Source organism: Paramormyrops kingsleyae, chromosome 12, assembly GCF_048594095.1.
Source record: "Paramormyrops kingsleyae isolate MSU_618 chromosome 12, PKINGS_0.4, whole genome shotgun sequence".
In the NCBI taxonomy this organism is placed as follows: Eukaryota; Metazoa; Chordata; class Actinopteri; order Osteoglossiformes; family Mormyridae; genus Paramormyrops; species Paramormyrops kingsleyae.
The window spans coordinates 18,381,000-18,405,384 of NC_132808.1; the positions used below are offsets into that span (position 1 = coordinate 18,381,000).

General features: G+C 45.3%; 1 protein-coding gene across 10 annotated transcripts in view; it reads right to left on the reverse strand.

Annotated features, from left to right (window-relative positions):
- Window positions 1-24,385, reverse strand: part of LOC111842607 (adhesion G protein-coupled receptor L3-like) — a 179,562-nt gene that overhangs the window by 44,435 nt on the left and 110,742 nt on the right. For 9 of the 10 annotated variants that reach the window (XM_072697605.1, XM_023809355.2, XM_023809359.2 and 6 more), the window contains 4 exons: window positions 17,532-17,843; window positions 15,461-15,558; window positions 12,106-12,291; window positions 9,169-9,207 (listed from right to left, as the gene is read on the reverse strand). In XM_072697605.1, coding sequence (XP_072553706.1) covers window positions 9,169-9,207; window positions 12,106-12,291; window positions 15,461-15,558; window positions 17,532-17,843 — 635 coding nt within the window. The remainder of the gene's footprint in view (window positions 1-9,168; window positions 9,208-12,105; window positions 12,292-15,460; window positions 15,559-17,531; window positions 17,844-24,385) is intronic. The other variant, XM_023809365.2, reaches the window with a different exon arrangement.

Here is a 24,385-nt window from a genome sequence, read left to right on the forward strand (position 1 = left end):
CAAATCGCGGCTTCACTGGCAAAGACTGCCGATAGCTGATGCCAGTCAACACAAGACGCCACCCTGCCTGAGCTCATCAGCCAGGAAAAACGGGCATTTTAATAAGAGGGGAGAGTGCATGGGTCATAGTCACGATAATGGTTAGGCTTATTCTCAGGGTTAGTGTTAGGGTTAAATTAGGTTTATAGTTAGGGTAATAGTTAAAATTAGGGATAAAAGGAGTGTTCCAATTTGGGATAGGAGTACGGTTATAGTTAGAATTATGGTTAGGTTTAAGGCAAGGATTAGAAAGAAAAAAAACATATTCTGTAAATCCTGATATTTATTAGCGTATACAATCCCTCTATGTCCACCAGAACTTACAAGTGGAAAGGGTTAGGGTTACATTAACGGTTAGACAGACAGACAGACAGACAGACAGACAGATAGGTAGGTAGGTAGGTAGGTAACTTTAATAATCCCAAAGGTAAAGCTCCTGACTGGGTTAGGTTAAACAGTAACTATTCCACAAGTTTCTCCTCCAAGTGCCCTGTGGAAAACAAGATGCTCGGGCAATCCTGTCTGCCTCCATCTGCCCAGAGTCAGGGTTGCCATTTGCTGTAGGGTTAGGGTCATGGTTCAAGATAGGGTTAGCATGCAGAAAATTGTATATCGCCATATTATTTGAGGTTTACTTAAATAGTTTTCTAACTTTAATAAACTAGAGTAGGCATATTTCAGCCATAAAAAAACATAGGGTTAGGGTTACAGCTTGGGTTAGACTAGGTTTAGGGTTAGTAAACCCTGGCTTCGGTTAGTGTTCGCGCTAGTTCCACAGACTTTCCAACTGCTTTAGTATGCTTTGGAACAGGGGTACATGCAATACCTCTGTGATTTACTCAAGTTTACTGATTCCAGGCTTCTCAGAAACTATTAATATTATAATAATTGCTGGGATCAATGCAGAAACCAGAGAGTGCACCTCTACTGAGAACACCTACATCTTTATAAGAGAGTTAAAAGTTAAACACCAGGCACTGCAATGCCTGACTGTCAGCCCTGTGGCTGAACGCCATTGAGATGAGAGCGATGAGAAGAAAACCTGAGCTTTGTAAATTATTTCTGTACGGGGCGGAGGAGTGAACCCCAGGCAGGAAAGCACAGACAGTAAGTCGAAATGCCGGGGCAGCACAGATTGCCCTGCCTGACTCATTTGTGCACCGGGGCAAAACGACTAGCAAGAGAGCAGGCCTGCCTCCTCACGCATAACGTGGATAAGCACAAACTGACTTCACTGCACCGCCATCCTCCTCCCGCTACTGACAGGAGGGAATATGAAAGGCAGCCCCCGAGCAGACCTGTGTTATTTTTATTTTAAACCAATGCCCCAGCTTCAGGTCGGGATTGACAGTACTGCTATCACTAGTGAAGCCAGCGATATATAGCAAGTGAAAGGAACAGTGAGCTGCATCCTGCTCCACCTCATGCAAGACCGTGTCACCGGTGTTCCTGCTGTCCTGCCGCTGGCCCATCAGCCCTCAGTGTGCTCTCAAACATTTTACCCAGACAGGAAAATGCTCTCAGACATTTTACCCAGATAGGAAACACATGTTCTGTCTGCCACTGCACTGTTGTAGTTCCTATTTTTTGTATTTTTATATTATTTTCAATTTTCATTTGATATCCAGTTGCTCGTGGGATTTACACTTACACAAAAATGTTCTGAGGGCAGAAGGAAAAATGACTGGTTCAGAGAGATAACCAATCAGACTGTGGAGGAGGTGGGTCCAAGCAATTAAAGGGGGCAGGACAAAGGCATCTGGTATATTTTACACATCTAGTATATGAAGATATATTTCTATTTAATTTTCGAAATATATTTTAGCTTCAATTTATATTTAATTTAATCTCTAGGGACAGACTGAAAGTTGTAGAGCTATTTTATGGGCCAAAAGGAGAACACAGTGCGCATTATGTACCAATGACCCCAAAACGAGCAAAACATGTTTCAGGTGTTAAAAATGGTAAAGATAAACAACTCATATTAAATAGTATTAAAACCAACAAAAAATTGTGTATTTGATGCTTGTCTTTATTTTATTTCCATTAGTCTTGAAAACAATATGTATGATTTTCATTTAGTTGCAGTTTTAATTTTATTTTTCTTGATGGAGGATGACATCACAGGGGAGTTTGGCAACTGAGAGATAAACTTCAGCAAAAACCACACATGCAAGGAGGAGGCATGATGCAACCGTGCAACACACGCCATGGTGCATCTGTGCTGAAATCTGGACTAAACCTGCACTTTCTTCCTGCTCCATTTATCCTTAAGCTGGTGTGCCAGTAGAGACCTTGACATGCTGTAGAGCTTCAGAGCTGACAAGAATCAGGCAAAAGAAGGCTGGATGTATCAAGCTTTTTAGCAGTGCCACATTTGTGCCTCTTGAGTAAATAAAATCAAGTGTACAACAAACACTGTATTCATCAGTGAAAAAAAAGCCTAACTCAGCTATGTACTGGTACCCAATCTTCATCATGCTGGTTATCGTGGACTGTTTGCTTACTGGATCCCTGTCAATCCTGGATGTTTGCAAGCTGAAATATTCAGTGGATTTTACGTACATTTATGAGCTTGCAGGTTTCTTCCCGTCATGGTAGCAGTGTTAAGTACTTAGGATGGCTACTGGACTGAAGTGATGGGACCGTTGGACACGCTTTGTTTTTGTACTGCTGACAGCATGTTTGAAGCATTACACCTAAACCCTGCCGCAGGAGGATTAAAAGGCACTTTTCCGCATCCAAGCTCCCCATTTGGCGTGTTTCTGGGACTGTGAGGAAGTCCTCCTTCATCATGCCAAGGCAGAGCAGCCCCTAAGAAGCGTCTCAAAGGAAGGAGCCGGGCGCGGACAACTCCTTGTTCCTGGCCGCATTTTTTATTCTGTCTGCAAGAGGAGCAGACTGTCCAGTAATAAGCGAGACAGAGAGAGGAGGCTGAGAGGCACTTCATCCATCAGGCAGTGCCTGGACAGCTCTGAAGGGTCCTGGGGTGAAGGTCCACACACCCTGCAGGGCACACTCGATCCTGTCAGGAGTGGGCATAAATCTTACGTTGTCCAGGAGGTCATGGGAGAGGCTGCTGGCTGCAGATGCACTGCACTGTTCTCTGCGGCGGAACCCATATTGGGGAAAGGGGGCGGTTTGAAACGAAAGTGCGCCGGAACGGAAGCAAAGCCAGGATGATCTCGAGAAGCAGAAAATATGTGCGCGGAGCACTCGAGTGGCTCTCAAAAAAATAAAAAATCTGAGCATGGCATACAGTCACGAGCACGCTCTTTAAATGTGACGCCGCGCTCCAATTAATGCGAGCTCTCCCACTTACGCCCATGATTAGGTTAAACATGTAATAACTTTATATTCAAATCCGGCGTGCTAATGACACTAGCATGCGATCGTTGTGTGGGGGTGGGGACGCATTCAACTTGCAAATAAGCCTCAGGATCGTTGAGGATGGCCCAATAAAGGGGGGGGGGGTAAGGAGAGAATAGAATAATGGAAATAAACCACAGTCTGCTTCAGCTGTCAACAGAGAAAGGAATACTATAGTTATTAGAGTGATGAAGGAGCCACATAAAGAAGAAATCAGAGAAGACCACCCATCCATCCATTCTCTGTAACTGCTTGTCCTATTCAGGGTTGTGGGGGGGTATGGAGCTTATTCCGGAGGCTACGGGCACAAGGCAGGGAACAAACCAGGATGGGGCGCCAACCCACCGCAGGGCAGACTCACACACCAGTCACTCACACATGCACACCTATGGGCAATTTGGTAACTCCAATTAACCTCAGCATGTTTTTGGACTGTGGGGGTTAAGCTGGAGTAACGAGAAGAAACCAGAGAAAACGAATTCATTACAAAAAAAGGCACTGCAGGTGAAGCACAGTGGTCCGTGTGGTGGGGTTTGCATTTTCTCCCCCTGTGGCTTGGGCTGATCCAGTTTCCTCCCACATGCAGTTAGGAGACATGATGTCTCAAGGTTGTCCATAGTGTTTGAGTGTGTGTGTCTGCACCCCACGATGGACTGCCATCCTGTCCCGGGTGTACTGCCCTATCTTATATACTACCTGGGATAGGCTCCAGGGCTCCCCCAACCTTGATAAAGTTAAAGGTTGAAAAATCGCCGTACGGACATTACATGAGTATGTACCAATACAGCACGCCACACAGGGTATGTGACATAATAAAAGCTTAGGTGGCAAAGGTATCTAAGGACAAAAAGGCTATAACTACTTTTGACACTTCAGGATTCTTCCTAGCAAAACAAGTTCAAGACAACAGACTTGCCATGAGAAAAGCGAGAGGTAAGCACAGGCTGCCCAGGAAACAGGAAAAATGCAGCGGAACACACCTCCAGAAGCTTGCAGAAGCTGTTTAAGGTGAACCTCCTTCCTGCCGAGGAGTCAGGATGCTGTTTTCATGTTTCACTGTTTTCATGTTTTTATAAAGTCCAGCCGGCTTGGGAAATGCCATTCAGCAACTGGAGCTGCACTCATGAATAAGTGTCATGGAGCACAGATTCTCTATTGTCTTGCTATCAACACTGGAAGCAGAACATAAGGTGGAAAACAATTTGAAAAAAAACAATGGCTTCAATTCAAATGACCTACCCAAGCAGAGCGATTAAATTAACAAACAAATCTCCAGGACTGACCCAGCCACCACACATTATCCCACCACCCTTCCTCTGCAGGTCTTCGGGAGATGGAAGGTGTTACTGAGGATCCTCCAGCAAACCCGAATTCTGTCTGAAGGTACATCAGGCGCTCCCTTTCCAAAGCCCTCTTGGGCTATCTTCCTGCTGTGGAGACCAGTAGTTCCACCCACTTGGCTCTGGCACCTTCCACCTCCTGGTCAGAGGTGGAGGGATCATGCTCGATTTTCCAGGCTCCGTCGGCACGATGTAGAAACTGACGACGGATCCGGCGTGGAGCAGGAGGTGCGTAAGGGTGAGGAAACGTCTTTCTGGGACATTCATCTTTCTCAAAATTAGGCATTTTTTTAAGAGAAAGAAACAAAAGAGGGAAGGGAGATGTGGAGGCAATATGTGGCTCAGTAAGTTTGGGTGCCGTGCCCATTATCAGAAGGCTGCAGGTTCGAATCTGCAGTCAGGAGAGTGATCTCACCACTGGCTGATCCTGCTTTCTAAATTTAGGTAAAAGCACCTGCAGAAAACATTTTGTTGTTGTAGAAGAGACTATTTGCACAACTAAAGTGTGTCTTCAGCTTAGTCATTTCAGACAGCCTGGTACTTATAAGCTGTCACCCTTCAACATACTGACCCTGCCACCCTCACACTGAACCTTGAGCAGACTCATCCTGTAAAGGTCACTCTTCACGTGGACCATTAGCTGGACTCTGGCCCACGGCGGCACCACAGGCGGGGACCGGAGTTGCTGTCACAGTAAGCGTAGAGACGGGGTGGTGGTGCCCCCCCCCGTATTCTGACGAATCGCGGAGGGACAAGGTGGGAGTAACATTCTCAGGGTGGCCGGTCTGAACTCACAGAGCCTTCATGTTTGTCATTGTGTAACGCTAATTAAATTACAATCCCCGTCTGTCTCCCAGAGCTGCTTCTCCAGTATGGGGTTGTGGAGAGTCTGGAGCCTATCCTCTGAAAGCACGAGGCAGGGGGAACACATGGAGCGAGATGCCAGCCCGCAGCACACACTGCTTTTGGAGATTCACAAATTTGCCAAACTGCATGTCCTTGGATTGTGGGAGTAAACCAGAGTACCTGGTGACATTAAAAGCGCACAATAAAGATGGTGAAAACATGCTCCATATACAGAGGCCAGGACAGGAAGTGACCTCACAACAATGGCGCTAACCACGGAGTCACCATAATGAACTTAATCATACATAATACAGTCATATCAATCGCATTTTAATCCTGTTTTCAAAGCTTATTTTCTGCATCAAAAATTGGACAAGGATGATTTGGGGTTGCCGGCTCATAACATTTAAATAGACAATGACTGGCAACTGGAGGTAAACTGGGGAAGACCTGGATGACGTCGTTAATGTAACCCCCTTATTGAGGGACCTTTTTCCATTCAAAGCTGTTCATACAATGCGCTTTTCCTAACGTTACCCCAGAATGCAGGAGCAAGGCTAGGTGTTTTTATTTAATTAATATGCAGGTCAGCTCTGTTCTGTATTAAGGTGCAGATCATAAATCGCATTTTATTTTTAAAACTGTAAAAACATAAAACTTTTTGCCTGCGTATGCAAAATAAAAATACAATTGATGGTTCCAACAATAGCGATAAACTCAGCTTGCCTCGGTTTTATTAAGCAGCAGTAGAACTGGCCCACTCAAATAACGTGGCAATTAGGGGCTCGGTAATTAATTAGCGGCGGAGGATCAGCGGCTGACGGTGGATTTCGGCGTGTGGTGGCCCGCCGGCACCTTGCTGCAACATCGTCACCAGCTCCGTCTGATTTGCACTGTGTTGGGTTTTATGGCGGAAGTAATGGCTTATTATCTTTTTTTACCGCTCTCTCACCCTGGGAAAACTGCTGAGCTTGTTAATAACGCTTCCCGTGCGTTGTTTCCGGCCCCTGGGTCATGCCCAGCCCTCCCTCTTCAAAGAGGAAAACAATGATTACGATAAATTTGGAGGGTTTCTTGTTGTGCTCCCCAATCAAACGGGCCAAACAGGATGCCACGCATGACGTTCGAGCCTGGTCATTGGCCAGTGCCCGATAACCATTCAGGAAGTGATGGTGGGCAGTCTCCCAGTTCAGTACTTCCCCTTGGATTTCCTATTACAATACATTTAATTTCTTCCAACGGTGTTTGATTATTTAGATTCCGGGGCTGAAAATCTTCCCCTTTTGTTTGACGCCAGGATTGCTGGGAGCCCCATGGCTGCTGGGGTAAGGGGGTTGGGAGCATAGCGTGGGACATATTCCTGCGCCGACCTGCTTCAGGCAGGTCTGCATGTGACGGCGCGCATGCAGAACAGGCCTGCATAACTCCCAGGCTGCACTGTGTAGCGTACTAAAACCGGACCGAAGCTTAGAGAACGGCACCTGAAAAAAGATGCTTTGTTTTAGGATCCGCTACAGACGCCGGCTGATATAACAATTACCGCTGTTTCTTTTTTTTCTTTTGGTTTTAATTGCCCCCCAAGCACTGCCCCCTGACCCCCTTTTAAGCTATGGTATCCTTCATAAATGTTTTCATCACCTCCTTTCCAGCTCTGATATTAAGGCCTCTTTTTTTCCCAAGTCACGATCTTCTACCAACATCTGTGAATCCTGTTAAATCAGGATTCTCTGGTCATACAGGCGAAAATACCCCCAATGCGTACAGCCTCTTATTCTGTACAATAACAGCTTATGAGCACTTTTCCTGACTATCAATCACCTCCTTCAATAGGGTTTTCGAAAAAAATTTACACACAAAACATGCAAACTAAAAACTTTTACAAATAATTTACCATATTTTATAAACTTTGTAAAATTTTTTAGTTTGCATGCTTTGTGTGTAATTTTATATATATATATATATGTGTGTGCGCTGTAGGGAACTTAAGTTGCATTTGCAATTTAAAAATAAAACTTAAAAAGGACACAAACATCTGACACATTGATACTGAAACATTTCACTAAGAAATGAAATACAGCCCAATGTGTCATTGCCACATTCTTAATGAAACTCAAGACCTCTTCATATTTTGTGCTGTGAGAGGATCATTAATGTTGAGCAAATATCAAGAAAAATTTAATTGGCAATAAAAACTTCTAATCCGCACACTTACGTGTCATGTGACATTTAAACACATTCAGCAAAATACAACTCAAAATATTTGCTTAAAAAAGGAATCATTTAATTAACAGGGTGAGTTCGGCAATGGCAGGAAGGGGTGCAATAAGAGAAAGCAGCCGATAGCCACTCATTCTTTTTCCGTGAGGAATGATCCACGCACTCCCACACGGAAGAGCGCTGCCTGCTCATTGCTCACTGCCTGACTGACCCACCTCCGCACAGCTAAGCACACGTAACGCGTAACCGCCGGCATATGCGACAGGCCATCTGCTGCCATGTCATGTGACCTCTCTGCGGAGATACGCATAATACTGCGCCATTCCAGTGAGTCGGAGATGACGTCATCGGATCTCGCTCTCCAGGAGAAAGTCCATGCCCTAGGAGAAGGCCCTGCCCAGTAGCAGAGAGCTTGTGGCACTACCAAGAACCACATTTCTGAAGGCACAATGGCAAGGTCAACCTGCCCCATGTCAGCAGCTCACTGCTGGCTTTTGCCCCATGTCAGAATTTCACAGTCAGCTTCAGCCCTATGTTTGTAGCTTGGCTTCTTCCCCAAGTCTGTAGCTCACAGTCAACTACTGCCCCATGTCTGAAGCTCATAGTCGGCTTCTGCCCCATATCTGTAGCTCACTGCTGGCTTCTTCCCCATGTCTGTAGCCCACTCTTAGCCTGCTAGCCCCCGTCCGTCAGCACACAACCAGTCCCCCGTAGGAACTTGTGCCCCTCAGCAGGTCCCTGCCAGCCCATTAACACAGTGATGGGGATCCCCATACAGCCGTGTAGAGCATCCCAGTTGGTCTGACAACCTTTAAAAGGCATCATGCAGAGCCGCCCCGAGACTGGCCCTGGCCCTGTCGCGCTGCCCGTGGGAGCCCCTATCCCAGAACACATGCCGGCTTACACCAGACTACCCACGATCCCCTCTGATTGCCCACGTTGTTCGGAAGATCTCGACATCAGCCAGACTCTACATCAGCAGGCACAGGACATACATTAAGCATTAACGGCCAAGTCATGCCTGGAAAAATGATGACCTGGGGGTGGATGGGGGTGTTACTGAAGCTCAAGCCTAGACCAAAGGACAGGAATGGTTCCATGAATCCCAATTTAAAAAGAAGTGAATGATGGAATCCAGAACTGAACCTGAATAGGCTCCCTATAATGAGCTCTGGGTTGCGATTTGAAATTTGCGAGTGTATAACTTTGGTCTGGGCCCAAGATGGCAATGATTCGATGACCCACAAGCACAACGTGGCATGCTTAGCGCATCGCAGCATGGATACACATTCATTGGCGAGAAAGGTGTCTGGAGAGGGAAAAGAAGCAGGGAGTAGGAAAAAATTGATAGGAATACCTGGACATAAAAGCGGCAAGAGCGCTCCCTCTTCTGCAGCTGTGATCCCGAGAGCAACGTTAGCAGGACAGAGTCAGATGCAAAAGAGAAACACAGTCACAAACATGGTCCCTGCTCCCCCTCGTTAGCAGCTCCTCGCTTCACATGGTGGCGGAGAAAGCGGCGCGCGCATTAATTACTCGCATTTTCAGTAAACATCAAAACAATCAAAAGAATCTTAATTAGAGCAAAGGAATCTGCAGCGCAGCTCAAGTGGAGATTTAACTAACATATCAGTTACGATTCAAGTTGAACTCCAAGGTTGGCAGCTCATTATTTTAATGGAACCATAGAATAAAAAAAAAAATGTGTTTCGCGCCTGTGTCATGGAGGGATAAAGTGACAGAAAAGGGACTTAAGGCAGTCAGTACATTATCCAGCTAAGGTCAAAAAATAATAACTTTGGCATGGCATTTGTTCGGCTTGGAGAGGCTGTTTATGACATTCACAAATTTAAAGAGGCTTCGGGGTTGGATCAAAAATAGAAAAAATCACTGCTTCACAGGCACGGTGAGAGACCAATAATGTCCTCCTCATTTGCGGTAATTTGTGCCACCTCTGTGTACAAGTGTCTGCTTCCCCCACAGCCCACCTCCATAGACGCAGCCCCATTAGCGTCCCGACAGCCTCTGATCACGAGCACGCCACTGACCTCAGTGTCTAATACGTGCCACGGAAAGTATCTTCAGCTCTGCTGCCTGTCAGCACGGCACGACACACCTATCTGACTGTTAGCAATCAAGAGTCCACAGACATGCTGGCATGTCGCAAAACGTTACGGGAAAGAGAATTAGCACACAAATCATCGCATTAATAATTTACACTATGCAGGGGATTTAAAATATCAGATTTCAGACATACTTATTGCAGTAAAAACAGTGTGACAGTCTGAGAAAAACATTCATCAAAATAAGTGGTGATAAGGCAAATGTTTTTTAAGTTTTATAGACAATATCTACAAAAAAGACTGCCACTAACTATTACAAGTCCTATTTGTATTGCTGTTTCTGTGTTATAACACAATTTTTTGTATGTCTTACTTTCACAAAGATGCCAATATACATTGCCGATATGCATATGTAACCGCTAAATGTTATGAGTCAGCCAATTTTTCTTGCCTGTTTCTTCTTTCATTACATCTACAATTTGAAACACTCCATAAAATGCTATTCCCACTTTGAGAAGGCATCTTCATACCTAAACCACACCCATATAATATACAGATATAAAACACCAGAAAATATATGTTTTTAAAACAAAACATCTTTCACAACAATTTGCAATGTCTGTGTACAACAGGCATTTCATGGTAAACAGTCCAATCTGAAACATAATCATTGAAAAGGCATAGAATTCACTAACAGAAAACCAGCCCACATTATGCATAATGTTCACAGGCAGTCCCAGGCCGACCAGCTCTGTAGTCTCCTGAGTGCAACGTTAAAAACCCCCATCGCCCCCGTACGGTATTATGCTCGAACTTTAACTCTGGGCAGCCCTACACATCCCTGCTTTCTGTTGATTTGTTCTGCCAGCGTTTACACTGGATTAAAGACCACACTTGAGTTTAGGTGATCCAATTTACATAACCGGTATAGAAGCTCCGTGACCGATTTGGGCTTTAACATATTTCCTCCAAGGAATCAACAAACCCACATTCTGGGGAAAAAAAAAGAGAACTCAATTAAAAAAAAAAAAGAGCTCTTCGCAGACACAAAACAGCATTCTCTTAATAGTTTTCACACTAGCAGGTGTTACGGGCTGTTAATACAACGGCACGCTCGCACCCTTCGTGTGACTGCTGCTGGGGGAGGTATTAATTACACAGGTCTTTCTCCCTTTGGCATTTGTTTGTCGCTGGTGGGACTGATGGGGAGCAGGGGGGCATTTCCGACTGCTGAGGTGAAGAGCTCCGCCCAGTGGAGCCACCGATAAGCCTATCACAGAGGCGGAGCCACCGGTAAGCCTATCACAGAGGCGGAGCCACTGGTAAGCCTATCATAGAGTCGGAGCCACCGGTAAGCCTATCACAGAGGCGGCCCTCAAAACATAAGTAGATAATCCAGCCAGCTCTCCTATACTGTCACTCCCCCTCCGACTCCCTGCCTAGTCACTTCACACGTGTTTGTGGGATTGCGGGTTACTGTTTGTCATTTAATAAAATGTTTTTTAAGAAGAAAGAAGTGGAATTAAATGAGTCTAAGGCAAGACTGGGGAGATACAGGTTTTTGGGCAAGCGGTTGCTCATGAGGTCAACGCCAGCCTCCCTTGGGCCCTTCAGAAAAATCCTGATTCACTCTCCCCGCCCCCCCGACCTCACTGAACGGGAGGGAGCGGGCCGACGGAAAGGGGTAATGTCTGAAAAGCAATTTAAAAAACAGGTGTTCACGTTCCACTACTACACTGTGCCTGCAAATTAACGGCTGACATTTCAGATGCTGTTTTTCGGTGAGGGCGGCGCAGACGGGACGCATCACTCCAGCTTAACTGCGGCCGGCATGATGGGCGCCCTTCCGGCTCATCCCGCTATGACAGCCTGGAGCACGGCCCTCAGGATGAGGCGATACCCACTCGCAGATGGCCGGGGAACCGGTGTGTGAACGCTCACTGGGACATGAATTCTTCAGATTTATATATGTATATAACATTATATAAGATTATATATTATGTGTGCATATATGGAACTCTACATATGCAGGTGATTGCCTTAGTGCATTGTCAGCTATCTCATCCCAAAGACACGGACCGAGTTAGGCTCATTTCAAAAGGCACTGGGGCTGATTTTCTGATTTAAGATAACAATGGCTCCTCAGAGGTAAGACAAACGACTTTGTTTGTTCTGCAACCACTGCGGGCTGGAGGCTCCCTTCCTTTTGCTGGACGGGATGGGTGCCTTACCTTGTTCAGGCTGCGGGCGGCGCTGTCCTTGCCCCCAGGGGTGAGGTTGCGCAGCTGCACGTCCAGCAGGTCCACCAGCTGGCCCAGGGCGCGGACGGTGTACAGCACGTCGCCGGTGTGCAGCGGCCCCTTGGTTTGCTCCGAGAGCTCGCGGGTCACCATGGAGGCCGGCTCGCCCGAGCGTAGCTGCGTGGGCACAGTGGGCACAGTTAGCGGGCCCGGCCAGCAGCCCGAAGGATAAGCAAGCGCTGGCTACTGTTAGACACAGTATCCGGGCATGAAGAATCCCCAGGAAAACGCTCAAAAATGCTAGCCAAAATGAGCTAACCTCGATCTTATTTCCCCCCTTTTTCCCTCATCTTCCTACTCTTTGTCAAGGTGCACATGAAGGCAGCACTAAGTGCTGAAGGTATGTGTGCTACCCGCACTATGGTAACGGCATGGGAGAAAAGCAATAACCAGCCGCCTTTCAGCAGTAGGTGATTTCATATGATTTCTTTTCACAATGTCCAGGGCCCTAAACTAAGCAGGTCCCACTCCTATTCCGCGGGCAAATAGCTGTAATCCCAGCATACATTATCCACTATGGCCTCAAAGCCTGGAATATATCTTATTTCATTTGAGTTTATAAATAAAAAATCTGTTTAGGCTAAGGGCCTGGGTTATTATTTGTTAATGAGCCTCTCCATTTGCTCTCTGCAGCCTCTCGCTCTGTGTCTAAACTTTTAAATTACAATGCGTATCTCTGCAAGGCAGAGCGCCGGCAGACCAAGCGGCGTGCTCGCACGCTGTGATTTGCTGGCAGGCTGAGTCATCGCTAATATTGTGGCACGGTGAATCACGGTAACAAATTGCCCTGAGATTCTTAGGCGAACTAATCAAATCAACAAGCAAACACCTTCGTTAGCCTGTCGCTTTTGCTGTGCATGTAGGCCCTCAGCTAGCCTGGCGGGCGGCCGAAAGCTGGACCGAAGGCAGACAACTGCACGAAAATAAACTTTATCTCGGCTAAGCTAACTGGCTAACTGCATTTAGCAATTATCATCTGTCCATCTTCCTTAACGGCTTTTCCAATACAGGTGGTTGCGGTGGGCCTGCAGCCTCTCCTGGGCACCATAGGCCATGAGGAATGACACGCTGGTAGTAGCGCACTGGAAGGCACACACTCACATACACTGTGGGAAATTTAGAGATTAGCACTTATGTTTCCCATTGAAATATCACACAATAATAAGATCTGCTAAAGTGTGTGTCCGTTGCAATGCAGTCTGTGAGGTGTCAGGTGGAGATTGGTGCATGGTGGGTTAGGGTGCTCAGCGTGTTATTCAAAGGTTACTGGTTAAAATTCCAGGGTCAGCAGAGATTTCATCACTGAGCCCCAGAGCAAGGTCCATAACCCCGAATCGCTCCAGGCACCGTCCAACCCTGCTTTCTCTATTGTACGTCACTTTGGATAAAAGCCGAATAAATGAAATGCGAATGTCGTGAGCGTCAGTGAAAGAGCACTGCAGAGGAGGTCAGCCCTGTGCTGGGAAACTTTCAACTGATGTGCTGTTAAGTGTGCGACCTCGTATTTTTCTACATGCCACATAATTGGATCTGAATCGATCTGCAATGTCAGTTCACGCAGACGGCTGGCAGGCACGTTAACAAACACAAAAATACACGGCTTCTTCTAGACTGATGCTGCTATCACTTGCAATCAGGATTTCGGTGCTTTTTTTTTTGGCAGAACCAATTAAAAAGAATTGCTTAATTGGTGTTAACAAATTTGATGCAGCAGGACCAGTCGAGTTGGCTGATGATGTTTCCTGTCTCTTAATGAAACAGGAACACCTTGCAAGCAGCACAGTCTAAGACTTGAATCAGTTTAGCTTGACAAGTTGATCTTCCCTTAATTCTGAGTCACATAAGCAATGGGTGAAACTGACAGGCATATTACTAATTTACAAAAAGCTTAATTAAGATTAATAATACGATGGTTAATATTTAATATACATTCTATAAATCACCCCTGTGTTGTTAAAATATTCATTTTCATTGAAGTTACCCTGTAACTGTTTATGATTTCAGATGATTTGGATATGAAGGACCCATTTAATGTGACTCTGTGAAAACTTACAGCGAATCATGAATGTGTAAGGCAGCGTCTCTCAATCTGGTCCTCGGGGACCCACAGACAGAATACATTTTTGCTCCCTCCCAGCACCCTGCCAGACAGTCCACATTTTTGCTTCCTGCTGGGAGCTGGGAGGGATCAAAAACATGGAATGTCTGGGGGTCTAAAGTAAAAGTGTCGCAATGCTTTTTGACAAATACTGGCAGGATGTTAATCTTTTACTCCATTGTAGCCCCAATGAGGACAAAAAACAGAGTACATTTTCAGCTTCTTCCTCCCCAGGCATGGAACACAGAAACACAGAAGAATGGAAACCTCAGGCCCTTGATGGGACAGGCATGTGTGCTGTGTGCTGGCCCCAAATTCTCCTCTGCCAGCTTAATTGAGCAGTCAGACTGAGGCATAGTTCTTTGTGAGTTTGTTCAGAGGAGGTCCGAGTCTGCTGCAGGGCTCAGACCTCTTCCCAAAAGTCGCCTGATTAAGGTATGGGGCATATGGTGGGGGAGGGGTGCCTGAGGAACCCTCACAGAGTCTGGGAGCTTTGTGGGTCACTAAATCAACCCTTTGTGAACTGACACCACAAGCTCTTCGCTAGGTGACGTTCAGATACTTCTTTCCGGAAATTTCGGCATTAACTTCAATTAGCACCATGGTTTCAGCGTTTTACGCTTTTGGCACGCTAACATCCATTTGACGATTTCAGCTAATTTGGCCACATGAAGGGCCAATTTCGGTGCTATATTTCCGAGGGAAACACATCCTTATGAATGTTAATTAAACTAATGTTAATGTGACAGATTAAGCCAGATGAAATGAAAACCAAGAGTCACACAGCCCAGGGTGGATGGAGTTTAACACGATACTTTTTAAAGATGACGCTACTACAGAGAAAACGTGGGTGAACCACAATTTGCCCTAGCAGCCATCAGAATGGCAGTAATCACCATAATGCAAGATACTTTCATATATGCTTATAAAGCAATTCATAGCGTACATTGGAGTAACGGCAGTGGCACTGCTAGGGATTTTGGGCCTAGCATATGATATATGGGCACCCCAACCGAGACCAATCCAATTACGTTTTTAGGGCCTCTGTCCCTCAGGGGCCCCTGGAATCATGCTAACTTTGCTTCCTGCATTTATCCATTTATAGAACCTCTGAATGATTGTCCTCTCCCACAGCTGTCTGGTTCATCTGTTTACATCCCCCTGACCATCGCATTGTGCGAGACTTACCTTCTGGGTGATGATGTTGACCCAAGGGGAGGTGCAGTTGCTGAGGTCCGGGCCCTGCATGTCCCAGTATGCGTCGGTACACAGGTACGTGGCCGTCCCTGCGAGGGAGAGTGGTTCAGCCCGTGATGACATAATTTTAAATGCTGAGCTTCCCGCATGACCCTGCTTCTCAGCATTCAGGAGGAATGGAGCATCACTTCATCCGCTCGGATAGATATCAGGTCCACGCTCTGGTTACTCACACTGGGGACAGGCATGTCGTTCCCACCTCCAACCCTGTGCCTGACTTGATCTAATTGTTCTTTTTCCTCCATCTGTTCATGCAGCATCTGCTGCTAATGCCCTGGTCTGTTTGTTCAGTCATATTACTCTGCTCCTCAATTTGATGGAGTCCATCTAAAACCAGATCTGCAGACTTTATTGATTGTTTTACTTTCAAATTCCAACCTGCAAAATAAATGTTCCTGCCAATTTTTTTTTAATAACTTCCGGAGGCCTGCAAGACTCCCAAATGGCCAATAACAAGTGGCTTTGAAGGCATGTTACATGCTTCAAATAAAGCCCCTTCTACAGCTGCTAGATTCTCCATCCACCAATGCTGATGATTCTCTGAACTGAAGAAAAGGACTGAAGGGAAACAATAAAACGAGCATCAATAAAAAAAAAAAACCCATCTTCCCTCAGGATAACCTTCCATTTTGCTACGCTAACCTGCCTCCCTTATTAGCCAGTTCAGCATGGAGGGGGTAATAAAATGCAGAGTGACGAGTCACAGTGAATTATTGTAGCATCTACTCTTTGTGTTTAACAGCACGAAAAACTGACAGAGACAGGAGGAGGAAGCAGCAGATGTGAGGAGGAAGAGCTGAGATGAGAGCATTCCCGTTCAGATCCTGGAGGATTCAGTAAATATTTGAAGGCCCAGCAGCATCAATACCAAAGACTGACTCAATGACTTTTTCAGAGGGAAAAAATTAAAATCCTTTTATTTCATATGGTGTATGTATATTTAAACTATTTTATCACCTTTATCCAAGCCCTGGGAAATGAGGGACATGTTAATTACACGAAAAGAGATGATATTAAACGAGGTTGTACCATCATCCAAAATGATTAATTCCGCCAGTACAGCATCTCAGCACGCTGCTGTAAGCATCCATTAATTTGGTCAGATTGTTTTGTTCCTGAAGAGGATAGAGGGGGGAGGCTACCCCACAAATGGGGTGGTGAGGTGGGGGTCATATTGACCCCCCTGTTACCAGTCCAAAGTGATAAATATGCAGACAATTTGACAGCAAGGGCTGGGCTGGGGGAAACAGCATTTTTATGACCGAAGGCTGAGGAAGCATATCACTTCAACAAGCAGAAAAGCTGAAAACATCCTTCCATTCCAAAAGGAGGGGGTGGCGATTTGTCAGATTAATGACATCAACCGGGTTCTGACATCTTGCACCAGGGTGCGGACTCTCGCCTGTGGCAGAGAGTGCCTTCTCGTCCCGATCAGCTCACGATCTGAGGCGCTAAATTACTCGTCAGGTCTCTAGGACAAACAAATCCATGGCTGCCAATTACCATCATCGCTTGTGATAACCTATTAGTCTCAGCACCCCGGCCTGATATGCACACATTACGGAAGGGAGGCAATCGATGCCGTGATCGATAGCATGAAACAGAACGCCCCGCTTTTGTCACTGAAGCATATTTCAGGAAGTCTGCCGTGAAGATTAGCATTGGAGAAAAATATATATATGCTGCGCTCATAATATCACAGGGTAAGAAACTGAAAATGTGCTCACTAAATAGAAAATCCACATATATTCTGAAATGTATGCTTCTTGGTGGGGCAAAAATACAGTTTATTGAAAGGCTGCAAAAATCAGTGCGTATAAATGAATTCTTCTGGGGGGAAAAGAATTCTTCAAAATATTGATGAATGAGCAGGACCCTAGAGATGGTCTTGACATTTTAATGCAAATTACACAACGCGACTTCTTTTACCTGCTAGAGGACTTTCTGTTTTCTTTAAGCATAATATTCCTATGGAATGCCATATCTCATAAGGAGACCTTACCTATTGTTCCTGCAGGACACGGCTGCCTAGCAACCTGTCCCCTGTGTGTCTTGGGCCAGGAAATTCCCGCCTCCTCCAGCGGGTGGCAGTAGTCAAAGGCAATGTTGGGTAGCTGGGATGAGGGAGCGGGCCGGGTGGTGACCTCTGGGACGATGCCCTCTGCTGGCCGCTGTGTGGTGGTACTCCGGGTCCGTGGGCTGGTGGTGGACATGTCAGTGACCCTTGTGGTGGTGGAGAAGGTGACCGTTGCCAACCTGGCAGTTGTCTTGGCGGTGGTTGTGTCCACAGCGACCGGGACGAACGCCGAGGATTCTGCAGTGAATAATATACGTATAAATGAAAATGTTCATAATCACTCACAAGAAACACGCAAAAGAAAACAGTTTCTATACGAGTTCCCAGAATGAAGAGCTGCTGTTGTTCAATATGATTTTAACTGGAGGAATTTTCTGGAAGGTACTCCTGGAGTGAAATACATTAAAATATTTTTTTTGTGCATTTAATCACATATTTTGTGTTTCTGAAAACAAATCAATAGCAGAATTCTGTTATATTTATAGCCAAAAACTGAAAGCCCATGCTATGTTGTGATTTTTCTGGGCATTTCTCCCATAGAAATTCTTTAAAGTTCTTGAGTCTCTCTGGCTGGTTCTGCCCACCTGCTGGTCCCCACAATGTAATATTAACATAATCCACACACACACACACACACACACACGCACACACACACACACACACACACACACACACACACACACACACATACACAGACGCATACTCCAGCTTCATGTCATCAGCTATCAGTTCAAGCGGAACGTGAATCTCGCTATGGCTCTGAGCAGAAAATGGGCCTCTGTTGCCATTAAGGATGCAGCCTGTGATTGGTGGAGGGGTGAAGACCATCCTTTAACAACAGCCGCAAACAGGAGGACAGGGCAGGAGGAGGATGGAAGGGGGTAAAATTAAGACAAAACGAACCAGTGGGAAAACAAACAGTCGCCAGTGAGGGATGTCACTGCCATTATGTTTCTTTATGACTGACTGGTTCCCAGAAAACAAACAACATTATACATATATACAAAAGAACTAAATGCAAAATAATACTGAAAATGACTATTCCATAGAAAGATCCACTAGGATACATACAGTGATATAGAACTATGTTATTTTATATACTCTGCAGTACACTTTATCGAAAACAATTTATTAATTCATGAAATTACACCATTTCCTACTGTCCCAGACATGAATGCACCGACGCAGAAACATGAGCATAAAGTACAACTTCATCCTCATGACAAATAAACAATCTAAATGTACAAAAATGGACTAACGACTAGACTCCTGTACTGTTTTCAACCAGAGTTACAACCTAAAATGTCACTACAATATCAATACAGCCCCCAAAGTACTGCAGACTATCACCATGTCCACACAATAGCTACACCGTGTCATCGTAATATCAACACAGCTTTGCCCCAGTTTACCACGGTGTCATCCCAGGTTACCCTGTCATGATGCCAGTGTAGGTGTGGCTGTCAAACTCTCTCTCCATCTCTGTCCATTTTGCACTTACTAAAATACTCAGGCTGAAATAATACACAAGTGCAAGGAAACATAAGTGCACCGTTTGACCTCCCCTGGGCTGCTAGGCCTGCCCACCCTCTCTGCTCAAATTGCACCCCCACCAGGACATAAAAAGCATGACTCAGGACTTTGGGGGGATGGAACCCTGAAGGAGCTAGATGCCGGCCTGACCATCGGACTTCCTGTATGTGCCTCAGCCACCCCACTGCCCGCCCCAAACATCTAGGGCAGATTTCCTTTGCTCTCACTCGGTTGCAGGCTCACTGAGCCGGCCTGCCTTACACATGGTTAAATATAATGGTTTATCCAGTTGTACAACACAGTTAATGGTTCTAACCCAGGCTCTCAGTGGCCAAAAGAAAAAAAAATCCCTAAAAAGGAAAACATGTGAAAACAGTCTACTGGAGTTTCCTCTTGGGCATGAAACAAAAGACCCCCCCCCCCGCACATCATGGCACATGCCAGTGGGCCTATTCCCTTTGTCCACTGCACGCAATTACAGCTTGAATTGGGCCAGGGTGAGCACTGCAAGCCACAGAGAAAGACAATGGGGAAAGGAATCCTTTGGCAGAGGTTTAAGATGATTTGTTGACCGTCACTCTGGATCGACAGAAGGCTGGGAAATGGCGGCAAAGCGCCGAGGCATCGGGCAGTGTCCCGGAGTTCGCGGTCGCCTCCTGCACCCGCCTAACAGCCCTACCCAGCCAGTCACGCATGTTCAGGGCCTCGGGAACTAAAGGCGGTATCTCCATTATGACAATCAGCGAAATCAATGTGGTCAGTTGGGAAAATGTAATGTAAAACAAATGTGTGTGCATTGAAAAACCATCATAAATATTATAGCAAAAACCGCAACCCCATTCTGGATAAGTAAGCGGTCAGGGAAGATGGATGGATGGGTGGATAGATGGATCCTAGGGCCTTTTATTATGCATTTTATACTTTAAATTGTTTAAATTATTTGTTCTTTGGTAGATTATTATGCATGATTATTTATGTGTATATTTTGTTAGATGCTGTATACATGCCAGTAAGACCCTGCCCCCCCCCCCCGCGCATGTTAGATGTTCCCGGATTCCATACGGAAAGTCAGGTACGAGCCTGGAAAGCAGCCTGGAAATGGAATCTCTGCTGGGGAGCCGGGGGCCTTCCCCTGAAGAGCGGGATCAGGGCCGGGAACAAAGAGACTCATTTGCAGCTCCGTGAAGCCGCCCCCCCCCACCCCCGGCCCATACTGTGCTGTGCACATCAGGCCCCATCAGCCCCCACGCGCGTGGAGCAGAATAAACCAAGTTTGCCAGCTGCCACACAGATATAGATTCATCTGTGCAATTTAGCCAGAACATGCATTTAATAATTAATGACTCAGACAAATTAAATACATTTACAAGCCCTCAAAAATCGGCAATTAGTCTGCCTAGCCAAGCCCTCGGTGTAATTATTCTGAGGACATATATTATTCTTATCATACCCGCCCATAGGACATCCTTGCCTTCCAGGGGGCCGTGTGGCAAATTTATCGATCTGCACTGTGCCTCTCACCTCAGATGGTGATCTTGTTTCACCTTTGGAATATGCCGCGGAGCTGTGAATGTACAGGATGTATCTGGAATTAGCATGGAACCATGGAAACGGTTACCTCATCATGAGACATTATGACAAATATTACTTGATTGATGTAAACAGATAACCGGCAGAAAAGTCTGAAAATCCCTTTTATTAAAATCTCTGTTCCTTTCTTGGCAGCCTTTGCAGTGTTGCAATCCTCGAAACACAAATTTTTATTATTTAAACAGAACACTCATTTTGCAACAGTTGCTTCTATATCAATGAAGAAGCCATTTTGGTGTGTGCTCAATCACACTCTTTATGGTCCCAAAAACAAATCAATAACAGCATTCTGTTTCATTTACAGCTGAAAGGGGTTCCATGCTGTTCATTTTTTTTGTATTTTTTTTGGGGGGGGGGGGGGGGCATTTCTCCTGTAGTCATCGTTTAAAGTTCTCAGGTCCCTCAGGCTGGTTAACCCAACTGACAGAAAGTCCTGGGAGCAGACACACGTTCTCGTCACATGGTGAACATTAAACCCGCTACGTCTCCAAGCGGAAAACAGACGCTTTGCCGCCATCGAGGATGAGGACTGTGATTGGTGGAGGTGAACATTTCTCTTAACCAACAGCAGCAGACCAGGAGGACAGCAGTGCAAGCCTGATATTTAGCTACTGCCATGATCATATGAATGTAAAACACGTTCAAGCTCGCAGCTTTATAATAATATGAAAAAATAAAGTATATGTTTACTTGCAAAAAGGAGGTGTCTGGAATCTATTGGTTTCTTTTGTTAAAGATCAGGTTTATTCAATTACAGGCATCTAAATTTTCCAATATGTGTGACTGTGTGCCCTGTGCACTGGCATCCTGTCTAGAGCACCCCCTGCTGTTCCCTGTGCTGCCTGGGGTGAGCCTCAGGCTCATTGTGACTCTGTACTGGATAAGCAATAGGAAGATGAAAGGATGGATGGACTGATATTTCTGTAGAGAAAAATTTACAAAAACAATAAGCACTATCACAAACATAAGTGTTTGTAACATGTCCTAATCTATTCAGAGGACATTTTGTTGCTGGAATTAAAATAATATAATATAACATAATATAAATAAATAAATAAATAAATAAGTTCTGAGACGTTGCTATGGATTAAAACTTCTGAACATGTCTGTGATCTAAAAATACATCAGCATGACAGTCACATCCACAGGTAAGTATAGAAAGTCAGTCACGCTCTCAAGTTCAAAAGGTGACTCGAGGCAATCACCTGCGACACCCACAAACAGGGACTTGCCAGTAAGCAGCCGTAGGGAATTGTGGGAATAAGAGGCCCATTCTCTGTCCCACCAAAGCCGGATCGTGTCAGGCCCTTCTCCTCGTACGCTGACACAGACGGCCGCTATTCGAATGCAACTTGCGACACAACTGTTCATGATAGCATTGAGACAGAAGCGGCGCAGAGAAGCGGCGTGGCATTCCTCCGGCTAGCTGACCTCCACCGCTGATGATGGAGCCATGACGGCCATGGCGGGGCACAATGCTGTCATTATGCGACACTGCACTCGCCGAAGCTCAGCATCATCCGGAGGGAGGAAGCGAATATGACAGCTGATGAAGGAGTCCGCCGGCCAGTTTTACAACAAAGGAACCATCCATTTACCAACAAAAACTGGATCGAATAAACTCAGCTGTAAGTGAATTAATGGCAAAATGGACGCAATCTTCTCACTGTAACTCATACCCTGCTAAAGACCACCAAACATGGGATGAAAGACAAATGAATAAAGGAGGAATGATCCGGCTTGAACTGGTCCAGCCTGGTATGACGCCACGTCGGTCTAATTCAGTTCGGTCCCCTTTCTACAGTTATGTAAGCATGGTGAGTCATCCTGAGTCCTTCCATGACAAAATAAAGTAGCTTCACGCTGATCTGCATTCTTGAGGAGTAGCTGAGCCATAAAGGTTTTTAGACCTGACAAAGAACAAGAATTAGACAGGTGCTTTTTTAGGGCAGGCTGAAGACATGAGAGGCCCAGAAACGACGGTGATGAGGCAGGAGAGTCACTCCAATAGCTTTCAGAAATGGGAGTTATATATAACAAGTACATGCACAGCGGTAAACAGAGCATTCAGAGAAAACAACCCCATTCTGGCAATGCTTCGGCAACATTACCACAACGTAACTCGAGTAACATCAGCACCGCAGGGCAGAACAACGACGGGACATTTCTGCTCTATTTACCCTTAATTAGTCTCATTAAATATATCCTTTAAATCTTGGTAGTTTTGTTTTCCCTAAATAAGGATTGGCTGGACCATGAGGGCTCTTCCATTAGACTGATGAGATTAGCGCGCTGGGCGGATCACGTTCCAAATTTTTCAACAAATGAGCCATTACAGGTTTAGATCCTGTTAAATGTGTTCTTAAAATGAACCACAGTCAGAATCATTGTCTTCTTCTAATGATAACATAGTAACAGAGCTCTCCATTCTCAGTGGAAAAACCTACTTGGAGAAATGTTTTTCTTTATGTCCTTGCTGGAATTTTCTCCCCAAGATTTTTCCCAGCTTAGTCAGAAAAAAAATATTCTTAATGATGCTCTCTTTTAAGTATATGGTGTGGATTACAGGTATATGTCTGGCAAGAGAACCATTTTAAAAGACACATTATTTTGTTAAAAGCAAATGAAGAATATAATGTTTCACCTATTGATTTATTTTTAATTTCCAGTCCTTCACTGGGTCTTACTGAAAAGGGGTTGAGGGGTGTCTGTACCTAAATACAGGGTGGTCTTTGATTAGTAACAAGCAATCCCATGCTATATGCATACCCAAACACCTCCAAAGTTGGGGGAACGCAGAGAGATAGAGAACGACGGTGAAAGACGAGTGGGATCCCCTTGCTTGCTGCCTGTGTGAACCTTCATGCTTTCTGGGACCCGGCAGAGCAAAGCAAGGCTGACAACTGCTGCTAGACACTCAAAACTCGGCATATCTGGGGAAATGGTGCTGAATAAACACGGTGGATTTCACAAGCGAGCCTCTGGGCCACGAGACGGCCGACTTGACGACACCCGCACGGATATCTCTCTCTGCCAGATCCGCTGACCCTCGCAGCGTCAAAATAATTATCTACTTGAAAAGTTATCCTGTCAAATCCGTCCAATATGGGGAGACAATTTTAATGCAGCTTTGATTAAAAACTTTTGCTTATGCACCCCAGTGGTGCAAGTTTGTCTTTATCAGTTTTCATGGGAATACAAGCCGCTGAACAATTAGATGTCTCCTCTGCAAATTATTTTGAAACGTATCCCTTCTGTTCCTTATCAGCAATCTCCGAAACTCAACCACAAGCTCCGGTTCTTTCCACATCAAAGCACAAGACGGTCTTTGTGTGTGCCAAGCAGTTGTGACCATTCCACAGCTCACTGGAGGGATGTGAAATGCGATAATATCTCCAGCCAATCCGGAGGCGGCCTAAGAAAAAAGCCCCAGAGTTTGATGGAGTAGCTACAAGCACACACATATACTTATATATTGTTTTAACTTCTATACATGTAATTTACTGTAATTAATATAATTATGCAACAACATTTAAGTTTCAGCTTTAGTGATCCGTTTAATATTATTTAATGTTGTGTCTACAGATGCCTACAGATTTTACCCACAGTACTTGCTTTTACAATCAAAGCAATACACACATATGTATTTGCAAATA